The 27623-nt window shown below is 40.1% G+C and overlaps 1 protein-coding gene across 1 annotated transcript in view; it reads right to left on the bottom strand.

Moving 5' to 3' along the window:
- The window catches only part of LCMT1 (leucine carboxyl methyltransferase 1), a 188533-nt gene that overhangs the window by 70675 nt on the left and 90235 nt on the right, over window positions 1-27623 (bottom strand). Inside the window, exons 6-7 of the mRNA XM_085629455.1 lie at window positions 10446-10548; window positions 9716-9836 (exon numbers count right to left, since the gene is read on the bottom strand). Of these exons, the coding sequence (XP_085485581.1) occupies window positions 9716-9836; window positions 10446-10548 (224 nt within the window). The remainder of the gene's footprint in view (window positions 1-9715; window positions 9837-10445; window positions 10549-27623) is intronic.

The raw sequence follows: 27623 nt of genomic DNA, 5'->3' as shown, positions 1-27623 counted from the left end.
ACCCCCCCCAATACGGCTTTACAAGCTTTCAATCCAGGATCCAGTGAATTTCAAATACCCATTAAACCAATAAGCAAGCATTGGACTTCACTATTTTTATATTCAAAGACATATGATGCCTATGCTTGCTTATACTGTCCACCAAGTATGACAGTGATTTAAATGTCATTATCTATGCATGTGAGCAGGATTCTGCCAACTCTGAAATGTCTCTCCTTAGAACATCAGTAGATTCAATGTGAAGGGTTGTATAAGTACGGCCTCATTTGGCAATCCTGAACCCGGGAAAGAAGAAAAGGGGCACTAGCCATGCAGCTGGAGAAGTGGGTAACAGGAGGCATGCCCGACACCTTAGAGGATGGCTGCCGGCTAGCACAGCTCTTGGCCCGATGAGGTGAATCGCTCTCAGGTGGAGAAATAACTGGCACTATGGAGCACAGAACGAGGAGGAATAGTCGAGGAAAGTACTGCTCCACCACTTCATCTAACCGGTGTGCTGTGTTGTTTTTGTTATTAATGATACCCCTAACACTTCCCCTCAAATTATATGGTACTCTTTCAAAGCTTAGGCTAGAGACTTTATCATCTTGTTTGTATCAAAACAACATAATTCATATCGCCAAAAATCATCTGCCATAATGAGAAATTTTAAACAATTAAAAGATCTATACTCCACTAGTAAATCCAAAGCCTGTCTAGATGACTTAATTTAAACTAAATTTCAATTTAATAAACATTCCACTGAAGATGCAGCATCATATTTACTTCATTCTAGCGCTAAATGTTATGGAGGGCTAAACACAGCAGTAAAATTCTTAGCTAATTATCTTATGACTAAGGAGGAGAGAACAAAGATCGAGTCAATTTTAACAGAGGACAATATTTCTCTTCTCAAAGATTCTGACATTTTAGCTGAATTTAAATCTTATTATTCTAAATTATACGCACCTGAAGCAACCGCATCTTCAGATTTTATAACCCAATATTTATCACAGATTACTAAAAATAATCACTTGAATTCGGATTTTTCCCTTCTAGACGATGAAATTATTATAACGGAAATACTTTCAGCAATGAATTTGATTAAAATAGGAAGGGTCCCAGGCCAAAATGGTTTTCAATAGAATTTTATTCCCATTTCTCTAAATCACTTCTCCCTAAATTGTTTACATTATTTTCCTTATTAATTACAAAAAACATGTAGAAGGTCCATTTCCAGATTTGTTTAATCCCCAAGGAGGGTAAAGATCTTACACTATGTGAAAATTATAGACCTATTTCTTTGGTCAACATTGATTATATAATGTTTGCTAAGCTAGTTGCAGTACGACTTGAAACATTGTTACCAAGGCTACTTGACTGCGAGCAAACAGGTTTTGTTAAAGGATGACATTTGCTGGACAACACTAGATTATTTTTCAACATTTTAAGTAAATCCCATAAATATAAACATTAATTGGCAGATATTTCTCTTGCTGCAGAAAAAGCATTTGACACAGTGAGTTGTTCATTTATTTTTCACTCGCTCAGATGGTTTGGATTTGGTCCTCATTTCCTTAATTTAATTTCTTCATTATATTCCTCACCGACAGCATCAATATTTTCGAATGGGTTGATAGCCTCTTCTTTCCCCCTGAAAAGAAGGGTTAGACAGATTTGTTCTCTTTCTCCATTGCTTTTTATCCTAGCATTGTATCCTTGAAATGAAATAGAAATTTATAAAGTGCAAACCAATTACCCAAAGGTGTCAAGGCTTTAGCTCATCAGATAAACGTATGTCGTAAGATCTTAGCTCAAAGTCAGAGTTTAAACAACCAGGACTTCAGCGCTTTCCTGAATGCCAACGGGTGAGTCTCGTCTTTTAACCTTTGGGGAAGAGAGTTCCAGAGTTTAGTTGTGCCAACCAGAAAACTTCTACCACCCCCAGTACTTTTCTTGAACCTAGGGATCACCAGATTGTGAGATTGAGCTGAGCGTAGCCGACGTGCAGGAACATACAAGCAAAGATTTTGCTTGAAAAAGACCGGCCCTATATCATGAATTGCTTTAAATGCTATGCACAAGTCTTTAAACTCACTGCGTCGCTTGACTGGAATCCAGTGTAGTTCTCTTCAGGCTGCAGTGGCCGATTCATGCTTAGGACTATTCAACAAAAGACGGGCAGCAGCATTTTGCACAATCTGAAGTTTAGTCAGGAATTTGGATCTCAGATTGATAAAAAAGACCGTTGCAATAATCGTCTCTGGAAAGGACCATAGCTGCGATCACCAGCTTTCGTAGCTCGGCGGGGATGAACGGGAGAAACTTTCTCAACAGTTTTAACATATAGAAAGATGCTGAGGTAACCTTCAAATGTGAGCTTTGAATCGAAGGTGACACCTAGGTTTTTTACTTTAATTGAGGGGGTTGGCAGAGGGCCCAGTTCCGGTGGCCAGAGAGTGGGGGACCAAAAGGTAGTGTTACTACCAAAGAGTAACACCTTGGTTTTGTTGAAAATCAACTTCAAACAGTTGGTTGCCATCCAGTCTCCGACCTGACGAAGGCAGGTATAAAACTGTGCTGCAGTATCTGATGGTGTCCCTGTCACCGACACCACAATTTGGGCGTCCTCTGCATAAGATATTGCTGAGAAACTTAGTGATCTGATCAGCTGCGCCTAATGGGGCCACATAAACTTTAAAAAGGGTGGGGCTCAATGATGAGCTCTGAGGGACCCCATTAGGAAGTGTAAAATGATGTGACTTTAATTCAGAAAGCGCAACAAATTGTTTCCGGTAAGACAGAAAAGATCTAAGCAGAGAGAGAGCTTTTCCTTTTATGCCTATCCTCTCAAGGCATTCCAGTAATTTTATATGACTGACGGAGTCGAATGCAGCAGAAAGGTCAAGGAGCACAAGTGCTGCATTACCCCCTGCATCGACCGTCTGCCTGATCTGTTCCGATGCAGATATCAGTGCCAGTTCCGTGCGGTGATGTTTCTGGAAGCCAAACTGAGTGGCATCCAGCAAAGCATTTGTCTCAATATATTCAGATAGTGCTGTGTTCATGGCCGCCTCAACTATTTTAGCGGGTAAAGGTAGTCTTAAGATTGGCCGGTAACTGTTAGGATCAGCCGCATCCAGATTCGCTTTTTTTAGAAGAACGGATACTAGTTTCCTTTTAATAGGAAAGATTCCTGAAGAAAACATTTGATTAAAAATGGGGGCACTATAAGGAGCAATTGTTCCTGATAGAAGATGAAAGATCTTTGGAGACAGGGGTCCAGAGGGGATCCCGACTTAGTAGATAAGAGTAGTTTGATGACCTGATCAGCTGTTAGTAATGGAAACTGTAATAGTTCTGGACGCTTTGTAGATTTTGGGGTTGTTACCATGGCTTCCTCTGTTGAGTTAGAGGTGACCGACTCAGCTTGTGGGCGGTTACAAATAGGGATGGGGAAGCAGAGAAGCCACTGTAAACTAGTTTAACTTTCTCCTGGAAATAGTGGCCAAGGAGTCACAGAAGGTCTGGCTTTCTGGAGTGATGGCTATTTCAGGGGGTTTGGCTAATTTCTTTACTGTCGCAAATAATTTCACCATTGTTTGTTCATTTCAAATCTGGAAGACAATTTGGTTTACAATTTGTAAATCAAACATTACTTTTTATTTATAATAGAAATGTAATCACTCCCTTTACATTACATAAAATGAATCCCAACACTACGCCTAAAAGTAGATCTTCTAAATCACCCTCGACAGATTTACATCGCACCTTATTCTCTTGCCTTCCTTAATTAAAACCTGACTTAATCCGAATAGTGTGGGATTTCCATATGGGGATAAACAGATCAAATTGGCAGCATATGCTGAAGATATTTTGATGTTTCATCTCTAATCCAACTTAATCAATCCCAGCATTTCTTGAGGATAAATATACATTTTCTGCAATCTCACGATATAAACTTAATTCAAATAGTTGTGAAATTCTCCTTCTTCATAAATTCAGTTTCAAATATGAATTTGATTCCATCAACTTCACATGGACCCCTCAGAAAATTAAATGACGAGGCTATGGTTTACAGATAATACCAAATACATTATTTCAACTAATTTTAAATCAATAATATCAAAAAATGTCTTCTTTACCTTCTAGATGGAATCCATTGCTTTTATCTTGGTGGATAGGTTAGATTCAATGAAAATCATGTTACCTATTATTCTTTTTATTCTGTCTAATCTTTCGATGCATATTCCAAACCATTATTTGAAAACAATTAACAATATCCTTTCTAAGTTTTTATGGCATGATAAACAATCTTGGATGTCTCTTTCTAAATTACAGCACCCTAAAGAATTAAAGTTCATAATTTTCATATATATCACAGTGCTTTGTCCTAAATCAATCCAAATATTTTCATACAGATAACAATCCTTTATCTCTTCCTCTTTGAATGGATAATAAATTATCATTTCTATTCCCATTTCCAATGGAGGAATTTCTAACATTTACTCAAAAACCTGCACACTTCTCTCTTCCTATTGTTACGCATCTCCATAAAACATAACAAAAATCTTTAGTAGTTCATCAATTTGAACTTGATAAGTTTTTAGAGTCCTCCCTTTGGTATACTCAGTTTATCAAGATTAGAGATAGGACTATTATTTGGAAGGCCTGGAGAAAGAAGAGTCTCTTTTGCGTTAAACAACTTGTTGATAAAAATACCTGTATGAAGTTTCAGTAAGCTCAGTCTTGTTATCATTTTCCCAATTCCTTTGTTCTAAAATATACCTCGCTACGAGAAGTTATCATACAGCCCCAATCATCTGCCAAACAGTTACACAAGTCCTATAGTCGATTGGTATTTCCCATTTATGTCTTCAATGTCTCCATTCTACACAACACCCTTAATTTGCCCAATGTTTCAACTTCAAGAGAGAAAACACAAATAGAACTACAATGGGAAAAGGATTTCACCATTGTTTGTTCATTTCAAATCTGGAAGACAATTTGGCTTACAATTTGCAAATCCTCTAGGGTTGCAAACCTTGTTCAAACATTATTTTTTATTTATAATAGAAATGTAATCACTCCCTTTACATTACATAAAATGAATCCCAACACTATGACTAACTGTAGATCTTCTAAATCACCCTCGACAGATTTACATCGCATCTTATTCTCTTGCCCTCACACACATCAGTTCTGGCTCAAAGTATGGAAGCAAATAAACTATATTTTTTCATACAAATGATACTTTATAATTTTCTAATGTGTTTTGGGAAGTTTATTGGATTATTGGAAATGTTTTACTTATAATGTTGACATTATTTACTTATTACTGGCAGTTGCCTTTCAACAAATTACAAAGAATTGGAAGGACACTTCTATTATTTCTTTTCAGGCATGGTGGTATGGTATTTGCTACAACCATCATCTAGACAGCGCTTATGTTTATCCGTTGACCTTAGCTATACGAGGGACATTATTTGGTCGCCTGTCACAAATTATATAGACACAGCTACTCAATCCTCTAATATTCATCACCTATCAATTGAAGAAGTTAACAAGCCCCCTTGAATGTTACAGTATATAGATCTAATCTATGTATTTATACTTATTTCTTATCCTCTCTATATTTACTCACATAGGATACATTTCAGTTGCATTAATTGATAGACTTTGTATTGAATATATGCTGTTTTAAATCAACTTCACCATCTGACTTGTAGATCTTCTTATCCTTTCTCACGGTTATTCTTTTTACCCTTATTTGTCCCTTCTTCACGTCTCAATTCGTAAATGACATATTTGTCATCTATATTTCATAGAAATTGATATGAGTGTTTACATTTGTAACTGGTTATAGATTGTTTTCCTTTTCTGTTGATTTAATAAACGTTTCTTAAACTTAAACAGAGAAATGGGTAACAGTACGTACAGGACGGAGGCACAACCAGCTATTTAGTAACTTCTGCACTCTGCTGCAAGGATGCTCTACATTACAAATGTGTAGGACCCCACAGTTTTTTCAGACTGTAAACTGATTTCTTTTGTTTCCAATTGTAAAACTGTTTATTTAATTGTAGTACAGCATTATAACAACATCACCAGAAAAGAGGACAACTTACTATAATCATAATATTTCCAACTACTTTCAATAAACAGGATCAACAGTCACTTCCATAAGCTCGTAAGAAAAGGGTGTTTCTAAATCTGTTAGTCACTTTTTATATTTAAAGGGGTCGTCTCCTCTCTTGAGTCTCACAGGCTACGTGGGGAAAGAACAGAAGGCTGGTCCCTCGGTATAATATCTCATTCTTCATGGCCCTCTCTGATCTATATTTGTAATGACCAATTTTTTGTGGGTTATGAAAATTGAGTCCTCTCTCTGGTCTGATTTTTCAGATCACCTTGCAGGGCTTCTGAAGGCAAGAACACTTCCTGTGAAAAAGGACAGCTTATCAACTGCAAACACTTTCACCATAAGACACTTCAGCTCATCTTCAGCTTATCTCACTTGTATACCAAGTACCCATGTACTTTGTCTTTGGCTCGTTCTGGAGGAGCTCTGCTTTCATCTCTGTCTAGTAGACTGATGAAGCAGATACCTTTTGACCTCTAAATTTGTTTTGGGGCCAAACTTTCTTTGACGCTTTTTTCCTTTTTTTGTGAGCTTCCAAGTAGCTCAACAGTGAATATTCCATTGTGCATCGGCATCACCGCCAGATACGTTGCTTCTCCTTTCACTTATGAGAACTTCCTGTCAATGCAGTCCTCCTTCTTACAATACTACTAAATGAATTCCTCAAATACTTTCTTCTCATGGACTACGTGCCCTAAAAATCTCTGATCCTAGGTTCCTTTCTCCACAAGCCTGCCCTATGAGGGCATCTTGAATTAAAGTTACTAGGAGGGATCTAACCGGTCTTCAAAGGATCTCTCCGACTTTACTCTATAGCCCTCCCAACATATCATGCAATCCAGATGTGCTCCAAAAATCCAGTCCAGTTTTGGTCCTTCAATGTCGCTGCCCTAGGCGTTAAGTCTTCATATTCAACAGAGGAGCAGAGTGGATATGCCCAGGTATATACCAAGATAGCATTTTCCTGAATTCTGTGCAAAAAGTAGTTACTCTGAGAATACAAACTCCTAAGGGCCCTCCTATTTGTCAATCTATCAAATAAATCTGTTGGGAACACACATGGAGTCGGACGAGGAGCCAGGCGGAGCCAGAAGATCAATGAGTGGGAGAAGAGAGTGCAACCTGTGTGGCCCTCACCATGAGTGAAGAAAGGCAGATCACAGGGGAGTGCTGACACATGACAGGAAGCAGAAGGTGAAAAATGTGAAAGAGTAGCCGATGCACCTGCCTAGAGTTGGGGAGCCAGATGAATATTCAGCAAAGAAGAAAGCCAGTTTGTGTGTGCCCTTAATTAGACAGCATACTCATTCAGTTGTGGGTTTGCGGAGAGTCCAGAGATTTTCTGAGAACAAAGAAGAACTTAAGTACAGAATGAATGAATTATAGAGTGAGGCTTCTCAATCAGCCCATTGTGGAGGCCAGCATAGGGTCAAGAAGCCTACTTATTACCCTGACTTTTTCCCATGGTAGAGAGCTTACATTAGACAATGGAGACAGTTAAGATGTGATGTAAAACTTCCAGGATAAAGAAAGTGGGTAATACATGCACACTCAAAAGGGCATAGCTTCTGTGAAATCGAATGAAAGAGACTCAAGTTCCAAAGACAGCAAAAAACAAAAAAAAACAGCAGACGAGAGGATCTGGGTGACAAAACTGAGGAACACAGGAGATTCCTATTATTCCCAGATCTTGTGCCAAAAAAAATGAAGACGAAATAGAACTTGAGAGTGGTTAAAATAACATTTGGGCCACAAAGGGTGAAAAGGACCTATTCTATGTTGAAAAACTCAAAGTAACACAGCACAATAAAGACTACATTTTCTGAGATTCAAAAAGAGCAGTGGACATGTTAAAGATGATAACGAAGTCAAGAAGAGAGTGGATGGAACAGGGGTCAAGAAAGATGACAATGCTACTGACCCTCACAGTGTACACATGAGAGAGGGTAATTTTCTTTACCATCAATAGAGGATACGTTCGGGATTTACAAAGGCTAATGGAAATAAAGCAGGTTCAAGTTGGTCATGTATAGACAACAGGTTGGCCACGATTTTGCTGTGGGTTTAGCCATCTGTTTATCCCCATTATGAGCTGTTGAAGTGGATTTAAACAGAGGCTCTTTTAAATACCAGTGGGGTATAATAGAGGTGCAAGCACTATGGGGAGAGCTATCACTATACCATTTCTACATGTTGATGTATTCTTACATACAAAACAATAAAATGTTACATTCCGAAAAAAGAGAGCTCCAGGACTGATAATTCCTGATCCTTGTTGACATCATATTTGAGTCCTGGTGAATCCCAAACTTGATTTGCAGGCTGCCACCCTATGTCATCTTCTTCTTCCACCTTCTCATCACTGCAACACAATGCACTAGGGAACTGACTGCAAACTTCAGTATTGTCATTTGTATACTGGGGATTCGACTTTGAGACCTCACTTTTTCAGGTCATAGCAGAAGACTCCTAGCTGCCCAGCTTCTAACTTGGTACTTACTGGGTCTCCATGTACCACAGCGCTGTTCCAACCATCTGACTTTCCAGTGTCATGCTGGCGGTCTCTGATGTTTTCTCCTGTGATTCTCCTTACTGTAGGTTACAAGGGTCGCCACACGGGGTTGCCAACCGGTTCTCGTGCCTGCTACACCCCAAACAGAATAACCACCTTTACCTGCAGTGTCGTAAAACCCGAACTGATGCCACATAGCAAGCAGGAACACATACACTTCAGGGCCCAATTGTTTTACCCCCACCAGTCCATCTCCTACCCAAATCGTAAAAAGGTGATCCTCAGGCATTCTGACATCCCATCCATAACTTGTATTCAGTTTTGGATCAACAGATTGGCAGCCAAAGCCAATTAATGGATGCTGGGGTAAGGGGTAAGGCCAGGTCACTAATGGGCATGTAGAGATGGGCCCAGATTAATTACATTACTAGAAAGGATCAATAAGGGTCACCAGATAAAGGGGGAAACTGAGCTAACATGCACAGAGATGGAGCTCGTCTACCAAAGGCATGGAGGAATCAGGCCATTGGAGACAGGAAGCAAATAACATCAGGGACAGGACTGAATCAAATTAGCAGGGTGGGTTCCAACAGCACGTGATATTGCATTTGTGCAGCATGGTAACGGTGGAACATCCTAACTCCTTGATCATTTGTCCAAAGTCCAGGGAAATAGAGACACATTACCGAGGCAATTTTCATTTTAAAGGGTTAAGGAAGGAGTTGGAGTCATCCAACTAGAGGAGTAATTTTAGCTCACCACACTTCAAAGAGCAGAAGAATCAGCATTTCGGTATGTTTTGGATCGTCTTATCTCTGCTATCAATGCACAGTTTTCTAAACTTTTGGGGGCATGGAAACTTTCGCCCAACCAGTCGAACTTGAAGCGATGGGGTCTGATAAAAGTAACTTTTATTTTACATCTTTGTTTCAGATCATCCTACCCAGGTATCTTCAAGTTATGTGAAGAACGGGTATGAATCTATCATTTGCCAAAAAGGTGCCTGGTTGAGGGGACTAAAGCCTTCAAAGGTGCAATTATCCAAGACATTCTCAAAAACGCAGCTTCACATTTTCACTCACCTGCTCATAGTTAATAAACATGGCTGCTGGGAAGGTATTTGCTGCCCAGGAGAGGAGGGCAGCTGACTGCTGTGGGCTCATGTACACCAGGACGCATTCTGCAACCAGGAGAGTTGGCAAGCTTAGAAAAGAGAAATGTCAATAAGTTAAACTGCACAGAAGTGTAGTTCGATATTTGCAAGGCTTTTTTTGCGCACTAGCTTACTATGCCTGGAGGCCCAAACAAGCACAGAGGAACAGACCCCAAAGAGACCTGCCAGAGACTGCTCAACAGCTCCAAGTAGAGCTCACGTTAAAAAACAATGTAATTCTTGCACTAACAATAAGTCATGTTCTACTAAAAGAGGGCATAATTTCTTGATCATATCAAACAGTAAACAGGGCACTGACCAACAACAGTCAAGAGTGTGAACAAAAGCATAAATATACCTTGGGACAACCAACTTGGCTTCCAAAAGGTTGAGAGGACACCTGTGTGTGGTGATGTGTGAAGCCAGTGAGGTGTCCTAGCTCTATATTGCAGAATTCACTATACCAAAATCTCTCAGGGCACACCTAGTACAGGTAGGATCACCAATCTGAAGACGTCATTGATTTAAATGATTGCTTTTTTTAAAACATTGTTTGGTTCGTAGATTTTTGAAAATGTATGATAAATAGTAAAATTATGGCATTCGTTATGACACCAAGACACTAATAAAAAAAAACTAATTTACAGATGTTTACTCACTCTGGGTTCATTTTGAACTTTTTTAACCTTTCCTCTAGATCTGGCAAGTTTCTGAGGTCAGCTCCAATGATGGAATATCGTGTTGAGTCCATACTGTGGGAGTCTGCATAGGAACACAACAAAAACTGTCACTATTGTTGATAAAGGAATTGAACTCTTGAAAGAAATATTGACAGTGCAATGCAAAATATTACATCGTTTAGACTGGAGTGCCGTTAGTGGCTGTATTGTTTGGCAGTCTAAGGTAATCCTGAAATATGTTCAAGGCGACATCTGATATTAGTAGAGATGCCTGGACAATCTGCATTGTTAGCCTGAATTGTTTCTGAAAATATACTGGTTCTGCAATTTAAAATTGGCAGGTTGTTTAAGAAGGCATAAGGAGCCAAACAAAAAAGTAATTACAGTACCGGGTTGGGTAATGCTCATTTACTGAGACTTACAAAAGGCTCTGTCTTAGATGGGAGGATGTAAAAGCAAACTCTGAAGCACTAATCTACAATGTTTACAAAACAAAAATATATTGCTTCAAAAAATGTCAGTGATTCACCAACAAACATTGATTCAAAACGCGTTAGGCCTGGAGTTAGACTTATAAAGTAACCCAGTGCCACAATAGTTGAGAAGTAGTTGGAAAACCCTGTAGAGACATTTTGGCAGTCTAGATTTCTGGTTCTTTGTCTTTACAGTCTACATTTTCCCCACTCAACCTTTGGAATCCACCCCAGGAAGGTCCAACCTTGGCAGGTCACAGTATGAGACAAGCCAAGAGTAGCAAGGCTTACCTACAAGAGAACCGCAGAGCTGTTCCCCATTCGACTTGTGAACAACATTCTTACTTGCTGGTTCAGTGTTAGTTACTTCCCACTGGCTCTTCTAATTCCCTTCATAAATAGTTTCTGCATTTACCTTGTTCAATATTTTAAGGCAGCTAGACTTCTTTGTTTTCAGATTCTACAGTGGTTTTCTGTAGCAAATCCAAGTAGTTTATGGCAACTTCTATTATCGTTTTCATTATCTACTCTGCCTAGAAGACTACGGCTGATGTAGGCATTTTTTACATGGCTCCTCCGTTTACAGCGTTCCTTAGGTCACCACTTAATGTTCTTTATGTTATCTCTTTATTTTGCATATGAAGTAGTTCACCTTCACTATAACTTTGTCCTTTGTGCCTTCCATATTAATTGCTTTTCTTGCATCACCTGTTATTGCTAGTGAGAGCATTTCAATGCTGCTGCTAAGATAGTGAAGTCTCTGATAGCATCTCAATGTTAGGTTAAGAATCTATAATGCTTTACCATTAACTATCCCTTGCAAAGCTTGGTTCTCCGCCTGTGTGGGGTTTAACTGTGCCTAGAGCGTGCTGCAGCTGTGCAAACCAACATAGCTGAGGTGTGCAGTTCAGCAGCAGATTAACTCTAGGGATACTATTTGCATCCTATTTTGTATGAATGAGTTGATCCATGTACCTGTAAGATCACTATATGTTAAATTGCACTTAACTTTACCTCATGCCAAGCACCCGTTGAATGTAGAGCCCCCACACCATCTTATGTCAGGTTCTTCCTGTGTATTTTCAATTTGTAATGGTGCAAATGAAGTGGTATATGAATTGTAAATGCAGAACAAAGAAAAAGGGATGGGATGTCGCACTCACATCATACATGGGACAAGTCGAGATCTCAGCCATATGCCAAGTGCGGGTTCTCTTATTAGCTATGATTTAGTGCATGTTTTACTCCAACTACTGTACAAATCAGTGTTTGCTGAGTACTTCCAGTGCTGGGGATAGACTCCAAAATGAATTTCCCATGCTTGGCACACATCTATTCTACTACAAGGAAGCTAAGTTAATGCCAGGAACAGTAGTAACCACTTCTTTGAATTGATATTCCCATGCATGTTGACCCTGGCATGCAGACAGATTCCCATCTATTTTTGAGCTTTGGAAGCAAGAAGGACTCTTGCAAAGCAAGTCAAATTTTAATCTGTAGATCCTAAACTGTGGAGCCATATCTTGCTGCAAATGCACCTACATCTAATGCTGCTCTGTAGTTATTGCAGGTACGTGGATTCCACTCACACATCTACAGCACCTCAGACCTCAATACTATAGCACATTGCTATGCCAGCATACATGCCACACACACACACACACCGCCCTGGCAATGCACCTCAGCTCTGACCTGCAGCATTATGTTATTTCCAAACCTGGACCCCATAACAGTTGCCACCTGTGCATTTCAACCATGACCTGCATCAGTGAGTGAAACAAAGTCTCAAAAGAGTGACCCAGAAAAGCAGGTGTGAACGTACACAGACAAAAGTACGGTAAAGTGGGTACCGGTCATCATAAACATCTGTGTGGGCAAACGAGCACAGGCCAAACCAACCCCAGCAACAAACAGAAATTGCTAGCAGGAGGAGACCCTGTGGGCCTATTTACCCAAATAGATTGAGTAGCAAACGTACCACTAGACTACAAAAATGAGATCCTGGAAGGGTCAAAAACAAACAATACACAAAACATCAAAATCAGAAGAATATGACAAAAAACATGCAAACCCTCCTAAAAAAATCTAACAATATCAATTAAAAACCCTGGTGCGACATTAATATCACCTATTCACTCAATATTTGGAGCAATGAATCCCTGTGGAAAATGTACCTTCCTAAAGAACCCAACAACGGATATCCAAGCAATGACATGTATTATGGACCTCCCAAAACCGCTGACACTACAAAAGCTCGTCACTCCATCAGAAGAGGACTCAAGTTTAAACATAGATCAGAGTTTAATCGCAACAGAAAAGGACTTAAATCCCAACAAAAACCAGAGCTTACTAGCAATACGTACTCAGAATGAGGAATCAAAAACGAATAATTCTGATAGCAACAGCCAAGTGATACGTGCCCAAGAACACACTAGGAATTTAGTCCATTCCATCCCAGGATTGGAGATATTGAATAGTGGTACACAACAGGACAATTCCAACAAGAACAAAGCGAATGACTTATGGCTTGAATCAATCTCACTGACAAATAACATGGATCTAACGCAGGCACTAGAAATTACAACAAAGAACCCAGATGCCAAACAAATCAGTAAGCCTTCTAAAGAACAATTGGAAACCCAACAACAAACAATCGAGATATCAAGCTTATTGGATCAAACAAACAGTGATGATTTGAATCCAAACCATAAAAATCAAGCAAAAAATGGACATCATGTTTAGCACAAACGTGCAGCAGCGATGGTTTGCCAGACAGAACAAGGTCACCAAATGTGATAATTAGAAAAAAGGAACCGACCATTACAACAATGACAAAGGTAAAAGAGGATAAGCCGGAAATAAAAGTGGAGGACCTTTTAAATCTGCACACATTACTAATAAATAATTTGCAAACCTCAATCATTGTACTTCACATGCAGTTGGATAAACTGGACATCCAGATTAATTTAATGGATACAGTAGCGGCACACATTACTGGTATAAATTCAAAACTCGAAATGCTGATGGCCCTTATAATACAGAAAAACAAAATTGCTACCAACACATCAGAAGCTCATTGTGTATGTGGTCCTATAGTCGACAAATTAAGTGCAGTACCAAGCATCCTAATGAGCAAACTGAGTGAAAGCAAACAGAGCAATCAGATACCAGCACCAAACAGCACACTGAAGTGCAAAAAAACAACCATATCTCAGGAAATACTGAGACTGCCAAGTAAAAACAAGCCAGGGATCAGTATCTTTACGCAAGAACCTGGCAAGAATGATAAAAAACATTTAAATTAGAAAACCTTCTACCGTCGCCCAATGTTTCAGCTAACAGCAACACAGTCTTGACTGAGCAATCAATTAACCAGCAAAATGACCAACACAAACCCCTGGCCTTTTACCAAACAAAGAGACAGAGGAAAGGTGCCGGGAAGGTCAGAAAAAACCTACAACAAAGAGTAAAGGATGGCCAACTGGGGACTAGATTATACCCAATATTTGTCTCAAACTCCAAGGAGCAAGACCTAGCAATAACTACACCTCCAATAAATCAAGAAGCTGAGGAAGATCAAAAATACATTCATGAGATTCCCTCGCCAATGGACTTATCAGACTCCTTACCTAAAGAAACCGTGGGGTTAAAAAGTGTACATGAACTACGGGAGAAGCCCATAAGAACATCTACAGAGAGTATGTTAAAGGAAACAAAGAACCGTACAGATCGAAGGACGCAGCACCCTTTAAGTGCAGCGAACACTGATGGGGAAAAATAGGATTAAAACACAAACAGGTCTGGTTGTAATCCATTGAGAAACATTACACAGGACAAACAAAGGAATAGATGACCACAAGGAAAATAATGAACTCGACAAAAATCAACGAGAAGTGGTCTTACAGAAAGGCCCTCAAATAAACAGGTCTTACAGAAAGACCCTCAAATAAACAGAGGCCAAAATGATCAGATACTAATATAAGTAAATTTACATCACGCCAACATGATGCAACAAACGTAAAGACAGCAACCAGTAAAGACAAAGCCCTGCATGTATCCTCTACCGCAGCCAAAAACTGAGGAGCAAGCACAAAATCTAAATAATCCGATCGTACTAACGCCACAATACATATCACAGGGCCCTCAGGATTACCTGAATTGAGGAAATGTCCTAAGTTTAATGGCAGCTGCACCAACTTTAAACCATCTCTCTACCACTGATCTACTATCTATTGAGTTTATCAATCAGGGAGATATGGATCAAAATTAACAAACTCTGTCCACCTGGAAGTCACTTGAGATTGTCTCAATAATTTTAAATGAAGCCCAACAGTTCGAAGATTGGGGTATGACACTTTTTAAGCCCGAAAAGTGATGCTGCCCCTTACCCCTGTTACGAGTGCATAACAATCGATCCTATACACAAATTATGACTCCAGTATATTAGGTGTAACGCAAAACGCAAGAGGTGAGGGAAAAAATGCCCTGTTCAACAAATTGACCATCGTAATAACGGAAATAAAGTTTGAGAACCCGCCTGGGAGATAATAGTAACAGGCAATTTTAATTCTAACCTGATATATACACCAGAGGAAGATGACCACTTAACCGTGGAAAACGCAATATGGGCAGTGCAATCCCAAGCACGCCCAAACCTTAAACGATAGGATTCAAAGGGACGGATACTAGTGACAGATTTAGGGCACCTCGGCATGAAAGTAATAAATGGTAGAACCCAACAGGACAAACCTCTAAATTGCACATATCATGGTGTGAAGGCCCGGTCTATAATAGACTAAATGATACTTACCTTACTGTTGCTCGTTCTAGTAAAGGAGTTTTTCATTAAATAGACCACTAAAAGTGACCATTTATACCAGCATCTTGAATTAATCGCTTCTCAACCAAGGCACATGACAGCCCCTCCAGAGGCAGGACAAATATCAGCGATCAATCTGAAGCGCGCAAGATGGTCGAGCAACACCCTGCCTGAAACAGCTACCAAAGCAAAAAAACTGATAATAAAATACAATGCCATGAAGGGCTCTCAGGTAGCTTCCTGGGTAGCCTTTCAAAAAAACCTGCTAAATGATGCCCCTACAACACATTACACCACAAGACCACGGCACACGCAGCTCAAGTGTCTGAGGAAAAAAGCCCGGAGTATAAGAAAATAATTAAGAGGCACAGTTAGATCCATAAGGGACACTGTTGTGTCTAAAAGCACTTGGGAACAAGTTAAAAACCTCAAGAAGCAGTACAAAAGTCACATTTGGGAAGAGAAGAAACTGTAAACAGATAATTTTTGGTCCAAATGTCTTTTTAACGCAAACCACTCATACTCCAGAGCTTTTTGGGAGATAGTAAATGGCCTCACAAGATCATCAAAAAAATTGTATGCTGCCGGTGTTACAGAGCCAGCTTGGATACTTTACTTAACTAACACCTTTGTGAAAGTGGAACACAGAAGGGATGAAGTTATAACTACCCCTTAACATCCATCAATGATGGATCACAACAACGTACGTAACTACAAGAAGGCCAACCACCAATACTATCCTTCCGGATTCGAATAGTTCAAGTGAACAGGCTGAACCTGTATACACACCTATCAAGATAGCGAAAGAGCAACGATGTGCCCTAAAAGCCTCAGATTATATAACAGAAAAATCTTCACTACAATATGCAGAAGAAAAAGCATCTAAAGTAATAAGATCAGGCCAAATGGACAGCACCCAGGGTTCAAATGGTATACCCCAGATGATTTGTAAATCGGATCCTGACTTTTGGACATCCTGTTGTCTCGTCTATACTACGAAGTGAGCAGTTCAGGCATAATTAATGAGAGCTGGAGAGGCTCTATAAATAACTCTGTATACAAAGGAGGAGACCGGACAGAACCAGCAAACAACAGAATGAATGCGTTAATAAACTCAGAAGCAAAATACTACGCCTCACTGATTCTTAGAGACCTGGTAGACTGGTCAGATAATAACAACATAATCACTATTAACCAGTCTGGATTTCGCAGGAGCTCCGGCACAATCACAAACACTCTAGCTCTAGGATTAATGGCAGACAAGACCGTCCGACAGCGGAAAAAATCTACATTTATGCTTCATAGACTTCAAGGCGGGATTTAACAGAGTCAATAGAGGAATCTTATGGAACAAACTAAGGCAGTGGGGCCTTCCAGGACCAACCCTCTGAGCCATAATGCAGTTTTACACAAATACGTGGATGCAAGTCAAATTAGCAGACGGCACCAGAATCCCGAGGAAAATACACACTAAAACGGGACTAAAACAAGGTTACGTTCTAGCCCCTCATTCGTTTAACCTTTTTATGGCTGATCTCTCGTCAAAGTTAGATCAGGTAAACTCGCACGCCTAGGTCTACTATGACTTGCGCATCTATCCTATGCAGATGATATAATACGATAAGCCACACAAGAGTAAATCTCCAAAGAGCGATTAATGAACTGGAACACTTCGCCAAGGAAAACTTATTAGAAATAAATATAGCAAAAACAAGTCATGGCCATAAGCCATCGTCTCCAAACATAACCACCATTTAAACTTGGTAACCTGAATCTAGAGGCAGTTACAAATTACAAATCCCTTGGGTTGCATTTAAACAACCCATTTAACTTCCAAATACACAACGATAATTTAACTAAGAAAGGAAATGGGTTGATATATGCCTTCAGCACCATAGCAAAGATCTTAAATGGACCATCGTTTAAACCATTATTCGCTGTTATTAGCCTATGCAAGTGAGGTTCAGCATGGTAAAGACGCAGTAATCCTTGAAAGATTCAAAATAAAGACACACAAAACAGTATTCGGTCTACCACGAAACTTCTCTCCAGCACAGGTCTGCCTGGAATTTGGACTACTACGGCAACATCTAGCCATAAGTTATGCAACAATAAAATCATGCTACAAAATCTGGTCAAACCATCAAAATCCACTTAATACCGCTATCTGGAAGGCACAGGAAGATGGTCCCCGATCAGCCTACACCAAGTACCTACAGTCATCAATAAAGTCAACGAAGGTGACAGACCTTTGGCAACAGAATCTACTGTATTTGACATTTCGACAAACACGGAATAAAGTGTCAAAAAAGCACTCACTAATTGAAGATAAAATCATACTTAGCAAGCGCTCCCACGCGTGGATGTTATTGCAGTCGTATTCGGCACTACAACCCGCAGCATACTTGAGCATAACATACTCCCTATATTTAAAAAGAAAGCTACTAGCAATACGGCTTGGGTCCCTAACGACTAATGCTGATCAACCAACCTGGAAATATAATGGACCAATGTCTTGCACCCTATGTGGTGGCGCAAAGCAGGACTGTTTTCATTTAATCTGCATATGTCCTGTTTTAAAACCAAATCGACTTTTATTGCTAAAAAAAACCTTTTAACGATAGGGGCATTCGCACCTGCAGACCTGCTATTCTAAAGTGTCTTGATCCGAACGTACGCAGCTTAATTTCAAATTGGTAAAAGGTTTACTTATGTATGAGAAACAAAACAGAATAAGTATCTTGCCACACATCAATAGGGTGTGAAAAGCACAAAAGCACTTTTTGTACAAAAATTTTTGGGGACATTTGTTTAAGTGTTGTCTCCTACAAATTCACTATAGGTGACTATCAGCTTTAAATATGTATATTATATTTGTCAGAACATGCCCAGTTTTATTGATATATTGTTATGGTTTTAATTACCTGAAACAATAAAGAAAGATTCATGAGATGCATTCTCTGAAACAAAGCATGTGAGCAGAGGTGTATAAATGGTAATCCCAAATCATCCAATCAACTCACATATTTGTGTTCAGTGTCAAAGGAGAACCTAGCCTTCATTACTATATCCAAAGAAGTATGCCAAGATATTGCAGGTCAAGGACTGAAACACAACCTCTATCACCCTAAGGAAGTTAAAAGTCAGTGGACCTGCTGAACGCTATCAATCTCAATCACTCTTGTTCTTCGATTACGTTTTGCATTCTTACCTTTTATTATTTTCTTTGCAGGTGTTTACTCCATTGAAGGGCTCTGCGTAGGTGCTCTGCATAGGTGCAGTGCATCATGTTTTATGTATCATGAAATACTTTCTTGGTGAAAACCATGAATGAGAAATTACTTATTCTGACAACTACAGGTACTTCATCCCTACTGCACTGCAGGGAAGCACTAAACTGTAACACATTACCACCACTGCTACCTCTTGCATGTTCTGGCTAAAAGTCCTTCCACCAGTGCCACATTAGGAAACAAAATACATGATGAACCTGCAGAAGGACTGGACCACACATACATAAAAGTAAGAAAACGAACCAGTTCTAGAGCAGTTTAAGGGTAAAAGTGGAACGAAGAACCAACATCAGAACACATCAAGGATGTGACCAACCATACTTTTAGCTTGGGTAGGAAACATGCAATTTTTTTAAAATAATTACTGCCTGTTAGAAAATCAAGATGCTTGTACCCCTTACTTATAAGGGTCCTTTCCTCGTGTCTTTCAAGCATGTCAGCTATCACACTATATGTGCATGCAGACAAGCATCAATCAATGTGGTGAAGTTTGGAGAAAGTTCTATAATAAGATGTAATAGAAAAAGGAATAGAAAAACATGACCCAGAAGAAATGGATGTTAAAAAAAACATTTTTATAAAAGGCACTAGGAGTTTGGAAACTTCAGGATCTTAGGCTTATGTATGAATAGCAAGTGTGGAGGAGAAGCTTTATTTGTAACATTACAGAACCATGCAAGGACAATCCCATGCCACACGGTCAAAGAGGCCCACCACAAAAATGCAACAATGATTTCAAAGAAAGTGGTTTATAGGTGGACTGCTGACAAAAGTCATATTCACTAAGAGTTATTATCAAGATAAGCCATGAAGAAAGAGTCCAAGATTATCTGAAACTCTCTACGACTAACTTCGCCAAATATCAACATAAAGACAAACGTTGACTAGTGTCAATAAAGAAAAGGAGACAAAGTCAATGTGTAGTAAAGGCGAAAAAAATGGGGATTTTGGAATCAGGCCAGGAGACAAGGAGAATGTAAACAGCAGTGTTCTTCACCTGACCAAAGAAAACAAAGCTGTGGGGATCGGATTTCTAAACATTCCTTTTCATATGATGTCGTCCTCTCCAAATTGCTTGCTGGGGTAACAGCAAACTTGGGAACTTTGCAAAACAGAGGTTTTCAATGGTTTTATAAGATTATGAACTACATAATGCAGATTTTGTTGTGTCTCTGGTATTTAGTTTAGACAGTTACAAGCCAACCTGACACACTCAGAAATGCCTAGATATTATTGCGCACCTAAGAGATTGGGGTGAGCACGGTACTATATGGGCCTAGTGACAATATACAACAAGCATTGGCATAGCCAATAAGTCTCACCTTTGGGACCTTATAAGTGTTTAGCCATGCAACAGTTGATTGTTGTTGCACCAAGGATATTGTGCTGCATAACTAAATACTTATACGGTCCCGAAGGCAAGACCTATTGCCTATGCCAATGCTTGTTTGCATAAGTGGTGGCTGACAGACAGAAAAATATGAAGAGGGAAAAACGTATGGAAAACGAAACAGATGAGGAATATAGAAAGTTGTTTATAGAGACAGCGAAAGCAAGATATGGACAGTGAGACAGGGATAGACAGCAAAAAGCAAGACAAGGGCAGTGAGATAGACTCTATAAATTAGCGTAGAGAAATAGTGAAACGCAGAGATATAAAGATGGACAAAGTTGTTTAGGAGGAGACGGTTGATAAGGGAGGGCGAGGGTGACACAGGCAGGGGAGATTAAGAAGAGAAATATAAACTAGCGCACGCGGCCACGCAAATAGTAGTTGGCTGAAAGGAAAATATTGCTTTTAGGCTACCCTTCTAGTTGAATGTGTTTGAAATGCATTAACACCTTGCTTCTAAAACAGGACCAATTGTAGCCGCCAAAAAGTCTGGAGTGGTGTGAAACGTCCCAATAGTTACTAGATGTGTTTGAATGGGAGTCTGCAGTAGCACAATGAAGAGAAATGTTGCCTCCTTGTCAAGATCGTTATCATATGTAGGAGATGTAAATGTGGCTTTGATCAACTTGCACATATGGGTGATGTTTAACCCCTTCCATGCTGCACAAATTCCGCCGCTGTGCTGACGGTTTCTTGCGCGGGCGTGGTCATGACGGAACGGTTCCGTCATGAGCACAGCTCAACCGTGGCTCATGACGGAACCGTTCCGTCATGAGCACCGAAGGGGTTAAACAACAGGCTGGCAAGTTTCTTCCAGAGATAAGAATGATGTACGAGAGTTTCTATTCCTTTAGCGCTGTAACAGTTTTTTTTTTTTAAGTTTAACAAAATACTCTTCCCAACACTGCTTCCTTTTTAGACCCACTGTTTAAACCTTCATGCTAACATTAAAACAGAGTCTCTCAACCAGTTATGGTTTAATAGCTCATATGTGCACTTTGTATTCCTTATCAACCAGTTCCCAATTAAAACGTAGACACGGTGAAAGACATACAGACGCTGAGGAGGGTCAAGGCACAAGAAAGTGCACAAACATTTGGGAATGACTGTATATATGCTTTATGCTTAAACTGCTTCATAAATACATTTTTTCTTTTTCCGTTTATAAAATATTGCATCACCGCTTACAGATAAATAAAAAGACATGGAGAGAAAAAAACGAACGGAAGAGAAATAGGCATTATAAAAAGTAGTGCAAACGTTATAAAAATAAATGTAAATAAATAAAACCATGATAGGCACTGGGAGATTAAGTGATTTTGCGCAGGATCACAGGATGTTGAGCAGAGGCCGAGACTTCAGTAATTCTGAGTACAGACAGCAAGTTGGGTGTTGCTTCCAGAAGTCCTAGAAAGGAAACACCATAATGTAGCATTATGGAGGTTGGGAGTAGGCCCTTTGTATTGAACGGATATTATTGGCAGTGGTCAACAAGCCTCAAACTTGGTTAGGAGGAGACGGCTAAAGATATGGTGAAAGATAAAAAGACGGTGACGACAATAAAAAGTCCGGAGATTAATTGGAACGCATGAGCTTAAAATACATCTATATACTAAAATACATGCTAGCATATACTTTTAACAAAGTACAATTATTTTAAGTTCAGCTGTTACATATAAACAAGCGCTCACGGCCACGAGGAAATATATGTTGAAAGATAAACAATCGGTGAGAACAAAAAAAAGACCGGAGATGAATTAAAACACCTGAGCTTAAAATACATCAATATACTAAAATACATGCTAGCAGATACTTTTGACAAAGTACGATTTTTAGGTCTCGGCTAGCGATGGCTGCGCTTGCGCAGTCTCGCTCGCGAGATTTAATGACATTGAGAAGAGGGGCTTGCACCCGCCCCTCTTCTCTCCTGTTCTCCATTGGCTGGCCTCTTAAATGCTGGCCAGCCACTGGAGAAGAGGTCCAGTCACTCCGATTATGCCCCGTCCTTTTCGGATCGGGGGGCGTGTTTTTTGCGAGAAGTCTCAGGGAGGAGACAACAGCAAAACACGCCCCCGAATCCGAAAACGACGTGGCGTTTCTCCGAGGCATTTTCTGCTGTGCCTCGGAGAAAGGCGGTGGTGTGCTTGCCTTTTGCTCTGCCTTGTTTATGATTCCGCTGATTAATAGGTTTTCGTAGACAATGTAGGTTTTCGTAGACAATGTATTTCCCAATTCCAGCACTGGCAGTAATATAATCTAATGATCTACTGTCAAACGCTTCCGCATGTTAAAAAAATAACGCTTTATTTTTAAGGAGACTCCTATCATATTTGTATTCTTATTTGGAATTAGTATGTCATCGGTGCCCCTGGGGCACGGAGATTCTTTTAGCTTCCCGGAGTTTTCAACCAGAGCACAGTCTAGCCCTCAAACGCCGGAACCACGCCGTCTTTCTGGTTACCCAGGGTGCCCCCCTCGCGCTCAGTGGCAGCGGTCGGAGGAAGATGGCGGCCGCTTGAAAGACGGAGGAGCTGCTTTTGTTATAGAGGCCGCAGAACACAGGAAAGGGACAGGTTGCGGCATCCGGCGGCGGGGGTGCAGGCACCAGCGGCCCGGTAAGCGGTCGAGGGGACCTGGGAGGCGGCAGTCTACCTCACAAGGCCTTCCAGCTCTCTCGCAACTCGCGAGAGTATCCGGCAAAGGGAGGCGGCCTGTATGTGGGCCACAGGGACAAATCTTCGGCTAACTCGCCGATCTACGGTCGGGCTTTCCTTCAGATGTACCGACATCGGTCATAGATCGCATTATGTGAGGTCAGAATCCTAATCGCATAACAAAAGCTGCGGGGCGAAGGGTGTACGCAAGCTTTGCTGAGGAGATCTCTGAGCCGGTTGTGTGACAGGGCTGCCGAGGTGCGCTTTGCTGAGGCACACTTTGTTGACATTGCCTCATCATTTTCCTTTAGTTTTTGGTGTGTGTTTATTTATGAATTTTGGGATCAGTTTCTATTTTGTGCACGATAAATTGGTGAAGAGAATTTTGCCTCTGATTAACATTCTACGTTCTTTATGAATGCAAGCACATATATCTCAACTTCCTGTTCTCATAGATACAGCTTCTATGAACAGATCATTCATGGCCAAATCGGTTGAAAATGTACATGCAAAAAATGTTGTGAAGTAAACAAACGATCCTTTAATGGCGCTATTGAAGATAAAAAGTAACAAATAATTCCCCCTTTCTGAGGGGCTATGTTTTTTTTAAAGTCGATTTGTGATACTGACCATATATAAGTGAACATGTTTAAAAAGCATTTCAAGGTGTGCACAGTTTTGCGTGTTTTACTGAGAAATTATTAAATGTTTTGTATTGAATCTTAAAAAGGGGCTGCAGGTTTTTTAATCGTCGTTGGCTGAACAGTATCACTTTTGTTTACTATTCTATTTTCCAGATTGATTCAAAATGAGGTCTAAGGTTGATTGTAAAATAGAAGCGAGTAGGTACCTCGTATCAGTTGTGCACTCACAATTGCTATGGTGCAGCCATTACGTATTTGGTACAACGTTCAGCATTCAGATGCTCCGATTTTGCGTATACCTGCTTTTCATCTGTGGCTATCATTTATGATCGAGAGAGATTTCCCATTTACTTCTTCTACTACTGCTTTCAGTTTACAACTGCTGGCTGCCCTTCTTGTCTTTGATTATTGCCTGCAGACTGGGAGGGTGTTTATTTTGGAAGGTGAAATGGTGATTTAGTGTGATGTGACTAATGGGTTCTCGTTCGGAATTATGTTATTCACGTATGGAGGGATGGATACACCCCCAGGATAAATCACAGAGCAAGTGGTAGGTGAAAATGTAAATAATTGAGAGAATGCATTTTCGAGGAGCACACTAGCACTGATGTATGCATGAGTGATTTATTACGAGAGGCATGTCTGTGCCAAGACCGGAACACAGAAGAGGCTCTGCACACGGGGCAACAGGAAGGGTTGTGATTTCAATACAGCACCACCGTGGTAACAGGATGGGTTAGTCATGCGTAGGATCCCACAATCCGGTCAAGTGAGGACAGCCAGGATAACAACACAGGTCTTCTTAATCCTACAGGTGACATATCCACTAAACCCCATCATAGATTTTACAACCATCTGAAAGGGAAAAACTGTACACACTCAAGAACACTGCCTGAACTCAAAATGAAGGCTGCTTGTATTTTCCTATGCGGAACATGTTTTATTTAGTTTTTAGGTCTCGGCTAGCGAACAAGCATTTACAATGCAACGGTCTCGTCATTGTTAAAGTTAGAGCTATTGGCATTGCTCATGACATTTTTTTTTGTTTATGTTTTTGTTTTTAAAACATGTAAAGAAACGGCATTGTTATTTACAATGTCAATAGCTTAATCAGTGTGTGTGTAGGTGGCTCTGTGTGTGGGTGCAAATGCAATAGGTCTCGCATTTGAGAGTGATTAAGCTATTGACATTGTAAATAACAATGCCGTTTCTTTAAATGTTTTAAAAACAAAAACATAAACAAAAATAATGTCATGAGCAATGCCAATAGCTCTAACTTTACCAATGCCGAGACCATTGCATTGTAAATGCTTGTTTTAAGTACAGTTGCTAGATATGTAGCATAATTATTGGCAGAGATCAATAAGCCACAAACTTGTTTAAAAGGAACCGATCAACAAGGGAGGGCGAGGGTGAGGCAGGCAGTGGAAGGGAAAGTAAAGAAATATAAACAAGCGTACGCGGCCACGTTAATTACAAGCAGATGGCTCCTGCGTGCCGCTGCTTGCTCCCGCAAGGTGGATGCCACCACAAGCACGAGTGCTGGAAAAGTGCAGACCAATTCCTAAAGGTCATCACCTAGAGCAACGCATGCGCGCTGCACTAGGCTCGACCTAAAAAGAAGGTGGAAGGGAACAACCCCTTGACACAAATAATCTGGTTTCTCAGATTCACTAGGCATGGATCGATTTACATCAGTCTTCTAAATAAGTATATGTCAGCTGCCAGGAACAGATTTGTAGCACCGTACACTTTCCTAACACTATGAAGAATAATGGGAAAAAGTAGGAAAAGAGGAGAAGTAGCCCAGAATGTCTCTTCTATGTGTTCCTAAGTTAAGTTTATAACAAAGGTAGGGGAGGAGCTAGTATTCCATCATTTATCACGAGGTTTATAATTAAAATATATACACATAAAAAAGAGAAGGCCTCAGGCATTATTACAGAAATGGAATTACGGACGCCTGAAAGAACATTTCACAATACATTTTTAAAAAATGGCAATACCAATTGTTGCTTTTTTTAAGCCATACTCAACAAACAATTGTCATATAAGCTATATAACCATGCGAGTATTTGCTTGAATTGAGAGCTATGCTAAAGGCAAATTCAAACAGCAAAGATAGAGATTCTGCACATTGCATTTTGCATCTATGAATGAACTGAGCATTTATAAAGTGCAACAACCACCACAAGAGGCATCTCAGCACGAACAACACTGAAACCAAAGAAAAAAACCTGTCCCTCCAAAAAATAAACACTTAAGATTGAGTGAACAGCGATGTTCTCAGAAGCTTTCTGAAAGTATCAAGGTTGGCAGCTTGCTTTAGAAGCGAAACAGAATATTGCTCCATGCCTTTGACCCGAGAACAGATATAGATCTGCTTTCCCTAGTTTGTGACCTGAACTACGAGATTGCTGAATCTCAATGATCTCGGTGGCTGGTAGGGAACAAAAAAATCTGAAATGAATTGAGATCAGTTTAATAATAGGCCCTGTATAAAATAGCGAAAACATTTTTTTAAATCCGTTTACGAACTGGTAAACAAAGGAGCACCCACAAACCCTCTGTGATGGAGCTTTGATGATGGAATTGAAGTACTAGTCTCACTGCAGCATTCTGAACCACCTGTAGCTTCTAGATCAGATATTTATGCATACCCAAGAACAGACTATTGCAATCGTTAAGCCTTAAGGCAATCAGGGCACGAACAAACTACTTTCTTGCTGAATAAGGTAGAAAATCAAAAACATGTTTAGGGACAATCACAGAAAAGCATACGCTGACAAGGTAACACAGGGGTAAAAAGACAAATCATTATCGAACTTGACTCCCAAGTTCTTCACCACCTTAGTAGGCTGTGGGGGCTATCATGAGTGTCTGGCCACCAATCCAAGATAGAGAACTGTTTGTTCTTCAGAAAAGGTAAAATGTATGTTTTATCTGCATTTGCAATTTAGGAAATTTTCATTCATCCACCTTTTGTTCAGAGCTGGTGGAATTCTTGTCAAGGGTAAGAATCAGTTGCGTATCATCCGAGCAAGACATGGTGGAGATATCAAATGATTTCATAAGAGTAACTCAGGAGAATATACACATTGAACGAAGTTGGGTTAGACGACGAGCCCTGGGGGACACAATATTTAGTAATTTCTCCTTTGATCTATGAGGCCCCAAAGTGATAACTTGTGCTTGGTTTTCTAAAAATGATTGCAGCCAGGCCAAAGCACAACCACAAATTCCTATCCCTGCCAGACATTGAAGGAGAATATCATGACGAATTATATGAAAGGCCGCTCACATACCTAAAAGGATCAGCAAAGCATTATTTCCACTATCAGCAGTTTAAGGGATTCAGTTACTTCGAAGCGTGCAGACTCATTTGAGAGTTTGCAGTGTGGGACACAAAGAAGTGATGGGTGGGTAGGACGTGTAGGGGAGGTGGAAGAAGCCAATGATTTCTCTTTTTGTTGTTTGATGGTATAACTTATAATACAGATATAGAGGCATAAGAGCTAACTAGCCTTCGTACAGTGGGCAGTTACCTTTGCGCACCACAACGCTACAAGAAGGCCAATCTTTTTCTATGTGCCCTATTTATTATTTGGATCCCTGTTAAAGAAGGTGCATGCAATAAGATGTGTGTGGCCCACTTAATTAATGTTAATAACATCTGAATCATATGTGCTCTTCATTTTGTAATGTAAAGAATGTGGAAACATGGAATGGAGAGCAGATCACTTTATCAATATTCACTTTCCCAATTTACCAGCATTTACACCCTTGTCCCGTATTTATCGAGGATCACAATACGATAAACTGTGAAAGAGCACTAAGGACACTGCAGTAAGCATGCAGCACTCGGCACCCTCCAATGCTGC

This window comes from Triturus cristatus, chromosome 10 (assembly GCF_964204655.1).
Source record: "Triturus cristatus chromosome 10, aTriCri1.1, whole genome shotgun sequence".
Lineage (NCBI taxonomy): Eukaryota > Metazoa > Chordata > Amphibia > Caudata > Salamandridae > Triturus > Triturus cristatus.
The sequence above is the reverse complement of the archived record's forward strand: the minus strand, read 5'-3'. Positions and strand labels throughout refer to the sequence as shown.